General features: G+C 41.3%; 1 protein-coding gene across 3 annotated transcripts in view; it reads left to right on the forward strand.

The window, feature by feature from the left end:
• USP4 (ubiquitin specific peptidase 4) overlaps positions 1 to 17,940 on the forward strand; it is a 78,337-nt gene that overhangs the window by 41,557 nt on the left and 18,840 nt on the right. For 2 of the 3 annotated variants that reach the window (XM_077326054.1, XM_077326055.1), the window contains one exon: positions 16,601 to 16,792. In XM_077326054.1, coding sequence (XP_077182169.1) covers positions 16,601 to 16,792 — 192 coding nt within the window. Of the gene's footprint in view, positions 1 to 12,965; positions 13,089 to 16,600; positions 16,793 to 17,940 lie in introns of those variants that run through there. The other variant, XR_013229112.1, reaches the window with a different exon arrangement.

The following is a 17,940-nucleotide window of genomic DNA, read 5'->3' on the forward strand; positions in this document are numbered from 1 at the left end:
GTTTGATGGCTGTTGCTGACATTGTAGGCACCATTGCATTGATGTCTTGAGAGAAAGAGGCTATTTACGGTAATGGTAGCAACAGAGCCCCTAAAATATATTATGTGTAATTACATTCTTAATGGAGAGCACACATTTAATAGTATGCTGGTAGTTTTAGGTCTCAGGGTACACAAACTTAACAGATTTTGCAACAGAAGAATAGCAGCCCTATATTAATGTTATATTACCAATTGTATTCCATGCCCAATATTGGAGCTTTGAGCATAAATGTGGGATGCAAGAGATGAGATTTCTATCAAAGCCTTTGATTACTGCATGGATTTAAAGGCTAGAATGTTGGGAATATGCATGTATACATTTATTGGATTTTTATTTTTTACAAGCTTCTAGGATCCAACAAATCCATGGCATTTTCTTTTTGCATGTTGTCCAGTTTTTAATAAAACTTGAATGTGATTAGATCTCCATGATATTAACTGTTTCCTAAAGGAAATACAAACTGAAAAATATTTACTGTATTAAAAGCCTTAGCCACATAATTCAGTAAATGTTCATAAGCAGGCCACACTTCTCTGCCTCAGCCTTCTCTTCTGTAATAGGAAACAGGTGATTAGTATTGTGCCATCTTTGGACAACTTAGTTTTTAAGAATTTTTCATTTCCACATGTAGTTTAGTTTGAATCCTGTAGTAAAAGTAAAGGTATCCCCTGTGCAAGCACCGAGTCATGTTTGACCGTTGGAGTGATGCCCTCCAGCGTTTTCATGGCAGCCTCAATACGGGTGGTCTGCCAGTACCTTCCCCAGTCATTACTGTCCCCAGTGTGATGTTTGAAGAAGAAGAAGAGTTGGTTCTTATATGCCACTTTTCCCTACCTGAAGGAGGCTCAAAGGGGCTTACAGTCACCTTCCCATTCCTCTCCCCACAACAGACACCCTGTGAGGGAGGTGAGGCTGAGAGAGCCCTGATATCACTGCTTGGTCAGAACAGTTTTATCAGTGCCATGGCAAGCCCAAGGTCACCCAGCTGGCTGCAGCCCCCCAGCAAGCTGGGTACTCATTTTACCGCCCAGCAAGCTGGGTACTCATTTTACCGACCTCGGAAGGATGGAAGGCTGAGGCAACCTTGAGCCGGCTTCTGAGATTGAACTCCCAACCTCATGGACAGACAGCTTCAGACAGCATTTCTGCTGCTTACCACTCTGCGCCACAAGAATCCTGTAGTAAAGGTAAAAGTATCCCCTGCCAGTGTAAATATTCTCCCCTCTAGAACTTTCAAAGGTGGCAAGTTAAATTGGAAATATTACAGCTTGCAACTAGGTTAGCCCTTACCCAAGGAGATATCCCCAGAGGGAGTATACATACTGGTCTGAGCAATGGCACAAGTATTACAGTGTTTATTTTGACATCCTATTATTTGCTCAATCACAACATGCTAGAAGTAGGGTCTGAACAAGATAGTAACCATCTCCCAGTCACTCTGGAGCTTAATATCTGCAACCTATCAGAAAGTACTTTTGAAAAACTCAACATCAACCTAGAACCCGTTCCAAATTGCAGAAGATGAGTCTGGTCTGAGAAAGTGATTCATCAATGCCAAAAATGACTTCAAACGAAGCAGCTCAGCTTCAAAACACTGTGATCTCAGTAAACACCACAGACACAGTGATTTTATCATAAGGTAAAGGTAAAGGTATCCCCTGTGCAACCACCAGGTCATGTCTGACTCTTGGGGTGACGCCCTCCGGCGTTTTCATGGCAGACTAAATACGGGGTGGTTTGCCAGTGCCTTCCCCAGTCATTACCATTTACTCCCCAGCAAGCAAGCTGGGTACTCATTTTACTGACCTCAGAAGGATGGAAGGCTGAGTCAACCTTGAACCGGCTGCTGGGATCGAACTCCCAGCCTCATGGGCAGAGCTTTCAGACTGCATGTCTGCTGCCTTACCACTCTGCGCCACAAGAGGAGCCACAAGAATCCTGTAGTACTAATTGGCAAATATCACAAAAGCAGTTTAGGATTACCTACGGATCTAAAGGTAGTAAGTCTCAGTCTTTCTGCATAAAAATGCAAACAATATGCAAATTAATTAGATGTTTGAAAATAAACGTGGACATTTCTGTTTTCCTTCATGGCAAGGAAACATCTGGAATAATTCTAGTGACAGCAACAGTTTTTCTTGATCTTTTCTTCTATTTTTGCCATAACACTCTTTTTTGGATATTCTTCCCTGTGAAGCTTTGAATATACCCAGAGATTCTCAGCTGGTTTTGGAATACTACAGGGACTTTGTGACTTCGGTGCAATTATGACCAGACAGATTTCTAAAATCACTTTCTGTGCTTGCTGCTCAGCTTGTATTTCAGTAGGAAGATTTTCCAAGATGACAATCAGCAGCTAGCTACTTTTTGGAGTTCAGCTTGCTTTGTTTTTATCTTTTAAATTTGATCTTCTTAGCTCCATTTTAACCACTCAGCCTCTCCCATGGATTTATTTTAGTTAAGGATTAAAGCACACTTCTTGCTGTTTCTCTCCTGACTACCCAAGAAAAGGAAAGCTTTCCTATAGAGACCCAGTGATGAGATTGGTCTCTATCGGAAGGAAGAAACACCAAAGAATCCATATGGCTCCTTGCTCCCCCAGCTAAGTCAGCAAAACAGCTTTGCCTGGATTATTTTATCTCATGGAGCAAGGCAGTAAGTGAGCTTCCCAGTTTTGCGTGCCCAGATAAATATGCTGTTCTAGAGACTTAGGAGACGCAAGAAAATTCCCCCCTCAGTGCCTGTGACCCACTCATTAAATAAAATTCTACAAATCTACAAAGACCCTCCCCTCTCACAGAAAACCTGTAGGGATCAGAAAAGCCACAGAACTTTCTAAAAGATAACCTAGTAGACTTTATTGGGGTTAACTTCCTTACTGATCAAACAGGCTTAATGCCTGACTCATGGACAAGTGCAATCCTTGTTCCAGAATTTAAAAAGGGTGACCGCTCGCTCCCAACCAATTATAGATCCATCAGCCTTCTCTCTATTGTTGGGAAGCTATATGCCAAACTCCTATCAAATAAACTTACCTTGTGGTTGACTAAGGAAAAGATTCTAGGCCCTGAGCAGGTTGGATTCTGTCAAGGGAAATCCTCCCTTGATCATTGCACCATCCTTGCCCACCTTGTCAACAAATATATTGTTGTTATTTTGTGGTTATTGTTATTTTATGGTTTTAGGGGATGGGGTTATGTAAGCCGCCTCGAGCCTTCAGGGGGAGGCAGGGTATAAATACAATAATAATAATAATAATAATAATAATAATAATAATATAGTAAGAAAGAGGGTCCAAAGCTCTTTGCAGCTTTTCTGGACCTTAAGGGGGCCGTTGATTCTATCCCTAGAGATCTTCTCTGGGATAAGCTGTTAAAGATGAAGATAGATAAAAGGCGCCTATATCTTATAAGGAAACTATATTCTTCTACCTGTTGCCAAGTCAAACTCACCCCCCTTGGGAGTCTTACTCCTAAAATACCAATCAACAAAGGGGTAAAACAAGGATGCATTTTGGCTCCCCTCCTATTTAACCTTTTTATAAATGACCTTGCTCCGTCCCTATCCCCCAATTCTGGCCATAGCCCAATAATTGGTTCTCTTCACATCCCACTGCTTTTATACACAGATGATGCGGTAGTGCTGTCCCATTCACAAATTGGCTTAAAACACTTACTGGTTCAATTCCTGGACTTCTGTGAAATAAACAAACTTGCTCTGAACTTTGAGAAGTCAAAAATTGTGGTTTTTGGAAAGCCTTGGAAGCCTCTTAAATGGAATGTAAGAGGTAACAACATTGAACAAGTTAAAAGCTTCAAATACTTCGGAATATTTTTTCACCATAATGCCAATTGGGCTACCCAGAGGAAATATGCAATCACATCTGCAAAAACTAGTGCCCTGGCAATTAGACGTTTCTTCTACACCAGTGGTAACCAGTACGTGCCAGCAGCCCTCAAAGTATTCAATGGGAAACTAAGTGCCCAACTGCTCTATGGCATCCCTATTTGGATCAACGCTTTTAACCAAGCAGTCGAAAGTCTCCAATCTGTCTTCCTTCGTAAAATCCTTGGGACCCCGAACTGTGTCTCTTACGCAGTCCTACGTCTAGAAACCAGCCAAAGACTATTGGAAACCAGAGCATGGTTGTTAACAATCAAGTTCTGGCTTCGCATTCATTTTAGATCTGACCCCATTAGTCTAATTTCCCTCATGCTATCTGAACATGAGTCATCTACTTGGTTAGGACACATTGAGGGAAAAATTAAATCTATAGGGATATCTTTAGACTCCTTGTATCTGATATCTGAAAAGACTGCATTTAATTCAATTAAACGCAGACTGTTAGACATAGAACTGCAGGAACCTAGCAGTAAAGCTAGAAATGTTTGCTCGCCATTGAGCTTGGGGATCGCATCAAGCTCTCAGCCCCTATCTGCGTACTTCTACCCATCTAATCATCCCACAACAGTGTAGAGCATTCATGTTAGCTGGAACTAATGCTCCACCTTCTGCTGTGCTATATGGGAGATTTCAACAGATCCCATATTCAGCTAGGTTGTGCCCATGTGGACAATGCTGTATAGAATCAATTACACACGTTTTCTTCCATTGTCCATTTTATTCTTCGATCAGAGCTAAATTTCTTAACTCACTGCTGTGTAAAAGAGAACTGCATTCGGATGAACAAAAGACTGTTTCTTTTGACATCCCAGAACCCTGATATAATTGAACCAGTTGCAAAGTTTTTATATCTTGCCATGAGAAATCATGAATGTATTATGTCCTACCCTAAAGCATGATCTTTGCCTTTGTTTTCACTAGCAGTGGATCCTTTTGCACTTTCCCTTCTTATATTGTACTTTTATATGCTGTTAAAGGCTTGTTGTTGTTGTTGTACTGATCAAACAGCTATCTTCCAGCATCTAAACTCCATATCCCATACAATGGATTTATCAAAAGGGACTCTATCCGCTAATTCCAACCACAACCACCATCCAGCCCTCCCTTCCCCCCCAGAAATTTGATCAACTGCTTGGGAAGATGGATCAAAATCAAAGCCAAAAAATCTGAGGCATGTCCTGAGTTCTGAGCTAATAAAATAATGACAATGCTTATGTGAGAGATGTCAGAAAAAAAGTGGGACTTCTGGTGTCTAATGCCAACTGCTAAGAAATAAAATTGCTATGCATGTAAACAGAGGACTCTAGGCAACCAAAAGAACAATTATGAACTGCTGCATATAGAGCCCTGGTCTGTTGAAAAGCGGTATATAAGAACCAACTCTTCTTCATCATCTCTGTCAGCAGGGGTTCTTTTTTTGATTAGCATGTAAACTCTTACATTCCTGCCAAGCAACAGGCATGGGTGACTCTGCATCTGTGACTACCAGGAAAATGACTCTAGTCTTTATCTCAGACTTGAAGCAGAGCGAGATCTGGCTTGCAGCCAACTGTTAGCATACAAAGAAACGCACCTATCAAAACACAAAGTGAAACACAGCTGCTCTAAAACTCTGCCTGCAGGAGAGTATAAAGATACAAAGTATGCCTCACTTGATTTAAAGAGATGGTTAAGAAATCTGAGGTGTAGAGCTGGTCCATTTAAAAAAACCTATGCCAGAGGTTGGGTCCAGGGAAGGGTTCCCATCAAGATGAAGCTAAACTCTAAGACAGAAATACAAGAAGCTCCCTTAATAAACATTGACTCCATTTTAAGCCATGACCTTATAGGTATTTATGCTAGCCCCAAAATGTCTCAAAATTAAACTTCGATAGATTGGATGCTGTAATTGATCTCTGTGACAGCAGCTCTCAGTTTAGCCAAGAGCACTGTAGCTATATTGAGACAAAATCCACAGGCCCTGCTTCCAATTCGTAATGCCAGTAGTGAGTTGCTTTACAGCAGCCCTTTTAGAATCTTTCAACCCCCAGCTGGCCTGTTACTTGAACAGAAAGTTTACAAACTAATGCAAAGGCTGAAATTGACTATCAACCAAGAGAGACCACATAGTGATCTCTTTGGACCAAGACCCATAGCCCCAGTTAAATTACTAAAATGAAAGATTGCTGGCTTGGCCTCCAAGAGAGCTGATAATTCTTTTAACTCTTTGTTAATATGACATCTGCCTCCAAGAACTGTAGTCCAATAAGCCACTGTCAATAGATGGATTCATAATAAACAGCCTTCTAGCATACCAGGGAAAAGGAAGGGCCAAAGGAGGCCTAGCTGTTCTTAATAACTACATGATCGCATGTAACAGTCAGCCCACTGGTACCATGAGAACATTGAGCTCTGGCCTGCACAGTCCAATACAGGAAAGAAATTCTCCTGATTATAGCTATTAAAATTTTTGATTATTACTAGATACATTGTGGAAACTCAGTTAATGTTGTTTACCTGGATTTCAGTAAGACTTTTGACAGGCTTCCCATGATGTTCTGATAAGTGAACTGGAGGACTGCAGACTGGATTTTTTGATCGCTAGGTGGATAGGGAACTGGTTAGAAAACTGCACCCAAAGAGTAGTTTTTAATGGTGTTTCATCAGATTGGAGGGAGGTGAGAAGTGGGGTGCCACAGGGCTCAGCACAGGGCTTCCAGTTTTTTTTAGCATTTTTATCGATGGCCTGAAGGGGGTGTGTGGAGATTTTGCCAAATTGGGAGGTCTGTCAAACAGCCCAGATGACAGAGATGGAGCTCAACAAGATCTGCACATGCTGGAAAAGTGGGCAAATGAGAACAAGATGCAGTTAAATAAGGATAAGTGTAGAGGTCTACATCTGGGTCACAAAAATAAGAAGCATGCATGCTAGATGGGAGTTACACTTCTAGATAGTGGGGTGTGTGAACAAGATCTTGGGGTACTTGAGGACTATAAACTAAATTTGAGCAGACAGATTGATGCAGCAGTAAAGAAGGCCAATGCAGTCTTGGGCTGTATCAACAAAGGCATAAAATCAAAATAGCCTTGCTTGTATACCGCATTGGTCAGACCATGTGCAGTTCTGGAGGCCTCGCTTCAAAAAGGATGTGAACAAAATTGAGAGGGCGCAGAGTAAAGTGATGAGGATGATCAAGCACTATGAGAAAAGAGTGAGGGACTTGGGAATGTTCAGCCTGAAGAAGAGGAGGTTGAGAGGGGACATTATTGCTCTCTTTAAGAATTGAAAGTAGTCATTTGGAGGAGGGCAGGGAATGGTTCCTGTTGGCAGGAGAGGATAGGAGCCGCAGTAATGGCTTTATAAGCTACACGGAGAACAGTACCAATTAGATAGCAGGACAAATATTCACAGTCAGAGTAGTACAGCAGTAGAATCAGCTGCCTAAGGAGGTGGTCAGTGCCCCCCCCCCCGGCAGTCTTCAAGTAGTAGCTGAGCAGATACTTATCAAGGATGCTTTGGGCTGATCCTGCATTGACCAAGGGTAGGGCTAAATGGCCTGTATGGCCCCTTCTAATTCTATAAATGTTTGCCTATCTTCCTATGGCACCAGGCAATGGGTACACAAAATCTGGACCAAGTTTGAGCTACATTTAGACTTGCTGCTCACATCCTTTTCAAATGCTTCTGTTGTGGTTGCAGGAGGTTTCAATAACAGACTCAAACCTTCAGATAGATCACTGTGTAGCTCCTTTAACTCAGTACTGCCAGTGTAAGATTCTTTAAATATTCTCCCCTCTAGAACTTTCAAGGGTGGCAAGTTAAATTGGAAATATTACAGCTTGATACAGCTTGCAACTAGGTTAGCCCTTACCCAAGGAGATATCCCCGGGGAGTATACATACTGGTCTGAGCAATGGCGCAAATACTACAGTGTTTATTTTGACATCCTATTATTTGCTCAATCACAACTAGAAGTAGGGTCTGAACAAGATAGTGACCATCTCCCAGTCACTGGAGCTTAATATCTGCAACCTATCAGAAAGTACTTTTGAAAAACTCAACATCAACCTAGAACCTGTTCCAAATTGCAGAAGATGAGTCTGGTCTGAGAAAGTGATTCATCAATGCCAAAAATGACTTCAAACGAAGCAGCTCAGCTTCAAAACACTGTGATCTCAGCAAATACCACAGACACAGTGATTTTATCGTAAGGTAAAGGTAAAGGTATCCCCTGTGCAAGCACCAGGTCATGTCTGACCCTTGGGGTGACGCCCTCCAGCGTTTTCATGGCAAACTCAATATGGGGTGGTTTGCCAGTGCCTTCCCCAGTCATTACCATTTACTCCCCAGCAAGCAAGCTGGGTACTCATTTTACTGACCTCGGAAGGATGGAAGGCTGAGTCAACCTTGAGCCGGCTGCTGGGATTGAACTCCCAGCCTCATGGGCAGACAGCTTCAGACTGCATGTCTGCTGCCTTACCACCCTGCACCACAAGAGACCCTGATTTTATCATACCAATCAACTTTTCTTGGTTGGTTGTACACCCTCCTAAGGAACTATCATGCCCACAATATACAAGGAAAAGCAAATTGAACACCTTATTTGATGCAGACTGCCATGCAATAAAAAGCAATCTAGTAGCCAAATTCCAGCAGTACAGGCTAAGTAATGCTCCCCCCCAAAAGTTGAAAGCCCTAAAGTAGTGCTACAAGAATCATAATAAGCAACATTATTGGAAAGCTCAGGCACTGCATGCTCCAGGGAGTGCCCACAGAGCAACTGTCACCTTTCTAAGATTCTACTTCACAAAAGCCTGCAGCAATCAAGGTTGTCCAATAAGAGGTTATCACCTAGCTCTTATACAGCTCCCAGCTCAACGAAAGGTGCTCACTGGAAGCTGTACAATCCAAAGTCCTATGAATAGGCCTTGGGAGTCATGCAATGTATTCCAAATGCCCTTCTCAAACTAGAGGTTGGGCTTTGGAGGGTAGTATGTGGCTACTTGCATCCACCTACGGTTTAAAACTCATCTTCAGTCCAGTGTGTCTAGTATCTTGCTGATAGCAGCTGTTCAACATGGCAAAAACTAATTGAGGGGAAACTCCAGGAGTATAGCTTGCCCCCTCCCCAAAAAAGTCTTACTGAATCTTCGGCATCAAAAAGCAAAATAAATAATATAACAGCTGTTCTGGGATCCAGCCCTACAATCAGATTGGGCACAGATGCAGCAATATCCAATAACTCTGCGTGGGATATTCAAGTGGCTGAGTGTCCCAGTAAGTTCTTTCTTATTACTGCTCACTATATGGAGCTGATTTTGTATTAACACTGATTCATGCTTTATGTATTATATATTTACTTTATATATATATAGGAGTACATTTCCCATGTGTCTCAACAAATGATTATCAAAATGATCTTGTTTTATTATTTACTGTGTGTTCAGATGTGGCGTTTTCATTTTAAAGGTGAGTTGGAACACCTGTTCCCTCCTCTCTAACTTCTCTTAGCAAAAATCATAGTTCAGACCACAAAGCCTATTACATAATTGATCATGTTTAAAGTTTTCAGATAATTCCAGAAAAATTACCGTGGAATTCCAAACAAATTCCAAACATACCTGGAATCTGTAGTGCCACATGACTGAATATGATTCTCTTTTAGATCACCAATCTTCTCATACAGAAAAGCTTCTCTGCCTAGTCCTGTGCAAGAGATCCTTCTGTGATATAGTTGAATAGATGAGTGGCTGTTTCTGCCTACCCTACGAAGTCAGTTTGTTAAACATGGGATATATATATATAGGTAATAAGAGACATGTGAATGTTCTCGATGTTTTAAACCATATGCCTTAAAATAAGAGATAAAATTGAAAGATATAAAGCAACATAATTCTGGAAAGAATCTCTAGGGTTATCTTGTCCAGCCCTCTGCATAATGCAGGAAATTCACAACTATTCCTTCAGTGACCCTTACTCTATGCCCAGAAAAATGCAAAAACCTCCAAGATGACTGGCTAATCTAGCCTGGAAGAAAACTGCTTGCTGACCCCAAAGTGGCAATTGGCATTTTCCTGGATGTGTTAGAAAGGGCCATGGGAACTGAATACTCATATCTTCCTGTCCTCCATCTCATGATTTGCCTAAATTCACAGAATCTGTATTTGTGCCAGATGGCCATCTAGGCTCATCTTAAAGAACAAGAACCACCACCTCCCAGGGAACCCTGTAGTGCTGAAGAATTGCACTGTCAGGAAGTTCTTCCTAATGTTTAGCCAAAAACTCTTTTGATTTAATTTCAATCCATTGGTTCTGGTCAGACCTTCTTGGGCAACAGAAAAACAACTTGACTCCATCCTCAATATGACAGCCCCTCAAATACCTGAACATAGCTATTGTGTCACTTCTCAGCTGTCTCATTTCCAGGCTAAACACCCCCAGCTCCTATAACCTTACCTCATAGGACTTGTTATCCAGACCCCTCACCATCTTTGTTGGCCCCTTCTGTAAGTGTTCTAGCTTGTCAATATGCAATTCTTGATTTCTTATCTACCCTAAACTTGTTTCGCTGTTTTAAGAACATAAAATGCATAATTCGTTACCTTGTTAGTATAAAAATTGTAGTTTTTGATACAAAAGTATAATGTCTTGTTTGCTGCAAATTATGCCCTACTCTAAATACAGAGAAAAAAAGCCTCTTGTGGCGCAGAGTGGTAAGGTAGCTGTCTGAAAGCTTTGCCCATGAGGCTGGGAGTTCAATCCCAGCAGCCGGCTCAAGCTTGACTCAGCCTTCCATCCTTCTGAGGTCGGTAAAATGCATACCCAGCTTGCTGGGGGGTAAACGGTAATGACTGGGGAAGGCACTGGCAAACCACCCCGTATTGAGTCTGCTATGAAAACGCTAGAGGGCGTCACCCCAGGGGTCAGACATGACTCTGTGCTTGCACAGGGGATACCTTTACCTTTTTTAAACACAGAGAGCACTTCTAACTGCTGCACCTTATAAAGTGCCTTGTACTAGGGTAGCTTTTTACTGAGAAGTGGGAAAAAATAAATATTTTGTGGGAGCAAATAAAGTTTATTATTTGGACTAAGGATCAATTTCAGTATTGGGATTTTCAGCAGATTTCTATATTCAGTTAAGCTTAACATTGAAAAGGTTCCAGTTTTTCCCTTAGACAGACCAGGAAGAGAATAGGAAAAAATGGATGTCTGGATATCTTCCCCCCTCACTCCCCCAGGCTTTTACGTATTTACATTGGTTGCAGATTATCTGTTGGATTTATGCAGATTATCTGTCGGATTTTATGTACTTCAGAAGCTGAAAGAATGTAGAATAGTACTTATTTTTGAAGGGTACTCTCCAGTAACTTGCTGTACTTGTTCCTTTCATAATGAGTTTATAATTATGGGCACAAGTCTTTTAAATATTTATTTATTCATTCATATTTATATACCGCCCTCCCCGAAGGCTCAGAGCGGTTTAAATATAACTGAAACTATACATGAAACCATACATATAATAACATTAATATTATTAATTGATAAACCGGGTGATAGTATAACATAACAGTATATCATAACATAAACAGTGGTAACTCGAACAGGTCCAGGAGTCTTAGTGGGTTTCTGGGGGGAGGGGGGCAGGGGCCCTGCAGATGTTGGTTGGTTGGCCTGGCCTCAGCCAAATGCCTGGTGGAAGAGCTCCCTTTTGCAGGCCCTGTGGAACTGTTTTAGTCCCATCAGGGCCCTGATCTCCTCTGGGAGCTCATTCCACCAGGTGGGGGCCAGGTGGTCAAGGCCAAGTGAAGGTCTTTTGGTCCAGGGACCAGTAGCCGGTTGGTGGTTACTTATAGATCTTAGTCTGCTTGAAATATATGCTAGATCATAGAATCAGAGGTGGAAGGGACCTCCAGGGTCATCTAGTCCAACTCTCTGCAGAATGCAGGAAAGCTGAAAGCTTTCTTGATTTGTGCCTTTTAAATTCTCGCAGCTTAAACTAGAGATGCTGACACTTCAAACTGTGGCTTTGATCAACAGCTAAATGAAGTGACCAAAGACCTTATTTTGTAACTGTTGCTTCATGTAAATTTGGATGCCACTCAAACCATGGTATAGAGTTCCATATATGCAGGCTAATTACCTTAGTGGGCATAAACACTGGCTTCTGATTCTGGGTGGCCAGATGTTTGCAAACATTTGATTTGGCAAGTCAAACATTGCCATAAATTTTAATTCAACTTGCGTAATAATGATAGTTGAACTGTGACAGTATAGACAGTTGAAACAGTTTTTCTAAGAGACATAATGGAGATAATACATAGCTATCTCTTTTGGCAGTTATGCTTGTTGCTTGTTGTGAAATAACAAAATAGCAGAATTATTTGCCTTGGTGGTAAACTGTGATTTTGTGGCAAAGGAATTCTTTTAAAGGGTGTTAGTTGATACAGTAAACAACAAACAAACAATTCTAGTAAACTGGGAAAAATCTGCAACTGAAAATAAATTATGTACTGTTCTAAAGCTGTCCATTTTAACAATGTGATTCTTAACATTTAATGAATTCTGAATTAATTTTACTTTCTGTATTAGTTGTGACATTGTCTAGCTTCCAGAGATGCTTTCTCATTACCCCCAGTTATCTCGTCATTGTCTTTCTGCTAGCAGAAACTAGTTTTTTGTGGTTATTAGTGGTTAGCGATGCTGTGAACTCCCATTGAGTTCATCTCGTATTTAGTGGTCAGTTATCAGAAGATTGGTATGAATCTGGTAGATGTTCTTAACATCGAGTTGCAGTTTGAATTAGCATGTATACAAAAACATGAATTAGAAAAACATGAATTGGATCAGCAGCTCTAAAGAATGGCATTCCTCTTACTGAAAGGTCAATGGACATACTGTAATAAAGGTGATCTGCAAATCAACCTTACAAAAACAACATCATTGTGGGTTGCTTGTGCTGAATGCCCCTCTTACTTGAGGCTAAACTAAAAGGAGCATTCAGCATACCGCCCAGACACTTACTGTGTTTTTTCCTTAGGTCCCATGATGTCCAGCCCCACTAGGCTCCTGCTCCGATGTAAGATCCCAGCATGCACCATGATGGTGATGTCACATCACCCAGAATCCTGCTGGAGCATGGAGCCAGCCTACAAGGGGTCAGGTAAGTGTATCTCAAATTATGCTGCCCATGTGCACAAAACCTTTGCTGGATGTGTTTTTTCTTAGGTGTTTCTTTCAAATTGGTTTTGGCTTATGAAACCTGAAAAATTGAATATGCCTGAGATCCTCTGTTCTCTTAGCCTGAGTAATAGGGGCATTCATATATATGATTAAAATTTGAGAAAACTTTGCCAAACTGGTTTGCAGGTCACCTTTAACGTACATAAATGTGTGAAACTTCAGCACCAAATAATATATATCCTCATATCAACCACTTTCTTCTTTCCCCCCTTCTTTTTTGCTTGGGGCTGTTCTGAAGTATTTGGAACTGGTGGAAAATTTAATAGTTTAGGGAATTTTCAATCCCACATCATAGTTGATCTAATAGGCAACTGTTATGCTTTGGTTTTGTTTCTGGAAATAACTTGTATTTGATTATTTACGTGGAAAGAACAGCTTGAAATTATGATTCAGTTTGACTCTTGGAATGATACTTTGTTAAAAGCTTGTATGTACTGAAACAAAGAGACTCCAAATGATTCTGCCTTTTGCCCTAAATCCTGATTGACTGTTATTTGTTTACTTTTGAAGTAGGAAATATTAATTCTACCTTTCCAGTCATTGCCGATGAAGTTCAAGGCTGGCATTTAATTAGGGCTGGTTTAAGAAGCACCTAACTAAGGCACAATTCAAATCAATCTCAGTTTTAATATTGTTGGAATTATGAGTTGTTGCTGTTCACTACACACCAAATCTTTCCTTTGGAAGCCATGTGGTTGTGGCTGCCAGTGTAGCACAGGCTTCCAAGTGCTGTGTTTCTCTGCATTTTCTGTCGCTCATTTTCCCCAGTACAACACCACTGGGGCGGGGGGGCGGGGGTTGCCTTTTCAAGGATTCTCTTAAACTGGTAAATGCCATAGAGTCATGTTATGTTGGGGTATCAAAAATGTAAACCTTAAATTTAAAAAAACCTTCAAAAGCCACCCTACAGTACAAGGGAAAATGACTATCATTTAGGTGGAAAGATCCAAATTTTATTGATCTCATGCACACAGTTTAGCTGTGATCTTTTCCAAACCTTCACAATGATTTACCTCTGAGAAACTCCAGGAGGGCAACATGTGCCCTATGATGCTGTGCCTAAGTGGCAAAAACAGCATCCGACCTGATGTAAATAAGCTATGTGGAAAAATTCATGGAGTAGTGCCAGGAAAATTCAAGAGCTAGTTATAGACTTTGGAGAGAGATTAGGTACAGTTTGCAAACCAAGTCTTGGGATTTTCTCATTTGACAGTTCTCTCAGATACCGATAGAGAATAAAATAAGACTATTGCCCGGTAGAAATTTCTTACAGGTTATGCATGAGGAAATTACATATGGTCTCAGGTGTTACCTTGTGAGCTTGTTTAACTGATAGCTGAACATTTAATTCACCCATGGGAAGTCTGTACTGCTTGGATGTATTTCCCATTTTAGAGTTCATGATCTTCTCCTCTATGGTCTGTACCTGGATTAAATGTCTTGGACATGATCTCACAAAGAATATAATATATTGGGGATAGAAAACTATCAAAACTAACAAAATGTAGTAACTGTCAGGATTGCCAGTGGCTTTAGTTGCAATTTGGCAGTACTGTCACTCAGAATTTTTGAAATTAACAAGTTTCCAAAGACAGGGTGAAGTATAAATCTCATAATAAAACCACAAAAACATAAATTCCTTGGGCTTGCCACAGCACTGATAAAATAATTTCAGGGCTCTCTCAGCTCTCACAGGGTGTCTGTTGTAGGGAGAGGAAAGGGAACCCACCATGAGCCAGTTAGGGAGTGGCGGGAAATAAATCTAATAATAATAATAAAGGTGAATGTAAGCTTAAGCTGCTTTGAGACTTCTTCAGGTAGAGAAAAGTGGCATGTAAGAACCAACTCTTCTTTCTGTTTGTGGGTCAGTAGCCTCTGGGCTACATCTAACCAAACTACATTATTAATAATTTTATATTTAGGATTGTTGAGGAATACATCAGGTGTTAGTTGTCATGCTTATGTATTTGTGCAGCTGTTTATGCAGTATCTATTTTGGGGACAAGGCACCAGAATTTTAATGCTAACGTACGGCAGATGGAATATTTATCTGATCACACACACACATTCCACATGGAAGTGCCATGCATTTAATCATACAAGTGCGCTAGCATTTTCACTCCTGTTAATTAGCCCAGGTAGATGAAGTGCAGAGCTTCTTGTGACGCAGAATGGTAATGCAGCAGACATGCAGTCTGAAAGCTCTGCCCATGAGGCTGGGAGTTCAGTCCCAGCAGCTGGCTCAAGGTTGACTCAGCCTTCCATCCTTGGTAAAATGAGTACCCGGCTTGCTGGGGGATAAACAGTAGATGAAGTGCCTATGCATTGCCCTACAGAGAGCAAGCCCAACAAGGAAAATCTAGTGAAAATACTTGGCCGTTAATCCTGACTACGAAGAATTCTGCTGATTTCTTTTGGGGGGGGGGTGGACTTTGGTATCATGCATGGCTTGGTGGAGTAGGGAAGAGAATAAATAGAATATGGAAGCTTGCAGTAATGCAGATCTTCTAGTCTATCACTCCGCCCTCTCTTGACATTAGAAACTGTTGCTGACAATACAGATTCAATTCCTCTTTTGCCCTAAAAGAGATTTATAGGTGTTTCTCTTTGGATTTTTGTGCATCTTTTACTGTTGGTTCATCCTGGCTCTTAAAATTACTTGCTGAGACTTTCCACTGCTAAATATATATATTAGTGAAGTCTAGCCTACATAGAACTTGTCTGCACTTTAGTCTCACATAGAATAAAGGAAGATTTTTTTTTAGGATAGCAACAGTGGGAAAGAATCCCACAGCATGGTAGAGGCCTACCTGGATGACTAGTCTCTTCAGGGCTCTAATTCTAAGATTTGTCTAATAGATGCCTCTGTGTTCTTCATTCTCTTGTTAACATTCTTAGTCCCTTTTTATTACTACTTTGAAATTATCTTTCTCTGGAGCTTATACAAATCTTTAGATTTTCATGGTTTGAGAGTGGGGCTTATAGAGGAGCAACAGTAAGTGTAAAAGGAATTAGTGCATTATACTTTCCTTAGAATGATAATACATAAATCAAAGTAAGTGATTAATCATGCAGTAAATCCAGTCATTAGTAGCCTAATTGTGTGAGCATGGATAGATCATCTTCATTTGTCAACTTCCAGGCTAGGCTCTATAACTCTTCAATGTTGTTACACAGCCCCTGATAATTTTAGGTAGCTTGTAGATAAATTGGGTATGTGTCTGTATTAAAGTAAGATTAGAGCACATGGAAGAGGAGGTGATCCACTTGGTCATGACTTCAGAAGTAGCTGCTGTGATGCAAAAAGGTTCTCAAACATTAGTGTTATGCAGTATATGTTTTTCCCAGGCGGAAGTATTTAGGACTGGTTTGGTGTTCTCAAGGAAGATGTATAGAAGTTTGAAATTGCCAACTTGTTTATTCCTCATGCAGGTATGAAGTTTGCAAACCAGTGGGGGACAGTGCTGAATGCGTCACTCTTTCAGTTTACTTCAGAGAGAAGAAAGCCAGACAATCTAACTTAACTCCAGGAACTATTCTTTATGGCCAACCACTGCTCCTGTCTATACCCAAGCACAAACTCACCCTAGATTATTTGTACAGTGTTATTTTGGAGCGGATTAGGTGAGTACATGACTGCCCTTGTCAAAGCAATTCATCTGTAAAGTGCATTCTCTGACTAGCTGGTTTTCAGGGAAAGTCTCTGTCTCAGAAAAGAGAAGTTACCCAGTAATGCATGTTATCAGAAACTTTGCTCTTCAACATCCACCATTCAGGAGATATATAATTTTTATCATGAAATTCCTCTGTTGTAAACCATCCTAAGTCCACCTGCAGTCCATAAATCAAATCACAATAAATAGGAAATTATAGTTATAGTTACCATGAAATTCCTTCATAAGTGTCTTTATAGTTGCAGGGATTTCTTTACTCACGTGTCGTCTTAACATCTCCCTCTGCTTAGGATGATGAATCTAAAACAGGGTTTCTCAACCGCAGTACCAAATGGTACTGCAAGGGGCCCTCAGCGGTACCACAGTGTGGGGCTTTCCAAAATGGCAGCCAGGGAAAGCCCTCCTAGCCTGTGCTTGCCATTTACATCCTCAGCATTTAGAATTTCTTCCGTATTTAATTCCTTACTTGGGCATGCTGGTGGACTCACCCAGTCCCAAAGTGGCTAATTATGGGCCTTGTGGGAGTGGGAAGGGAAAGGTAGAGGCCCCGGACAGTCAAACCTTGGCCAGCTCCTCTCCTCTCAATTTTTTATTGGTGGTGCCTAGAATTGGAGTCAAGGTGAGTCCTTCTCTGGGTTGGGGGGGGGGGAGACCTACACCAGCCTCATACTACTTGCTGCTGCTGTGGGCTGGATTTCAGCCTGCAGCATGGCCTGAAATGTGATACTGGGCAGCCTCACTGGGTTGCTCGAGATCTGGGCAGGCGAGAGGCCTATCCCAGCTACATGCCGTTTGCCACTGCTATGGGTTGGATTTTGGCTTGCAGCAGCCAGTACTATGAAGCCAGGGCAGACTCCTTGGGCTATTCCAGACCTTGGGATGTGGGCAAGAGGCCTACCTCAGCCTCATTCTACTGGCCACCACTGCATGGCAAAATCCAGTCTGCAATGGTGGCCAGCAGCATGAGGCCAGGGTAGGCCTTTCACCCACCTCCCAATTACATAGGGTCCTGATTCAGATTGGTACTGTGGCATAGGGGTGAAGAGGCTTCAACTTCCCCTGTGCCATTTTTCTGGTACAAAACTGTTCTAAGGGTCC

The sequence above is a fragment of the Paroedura picta genome, chromosome 3 (genome assembly GCF_049243985.1).
Source record: "Paroedura picta isolate Pp20150507F chromosome 3, Ppicta_v3.0, whole genome shotgun sequence".
Taxonomy (NCBI): domain Eukaryota; kingdom Metazoa; phylum Chordata; class Lepidosauria; order Squamata; family Gekkonidae; genus Paroedura; species Paroedura picta.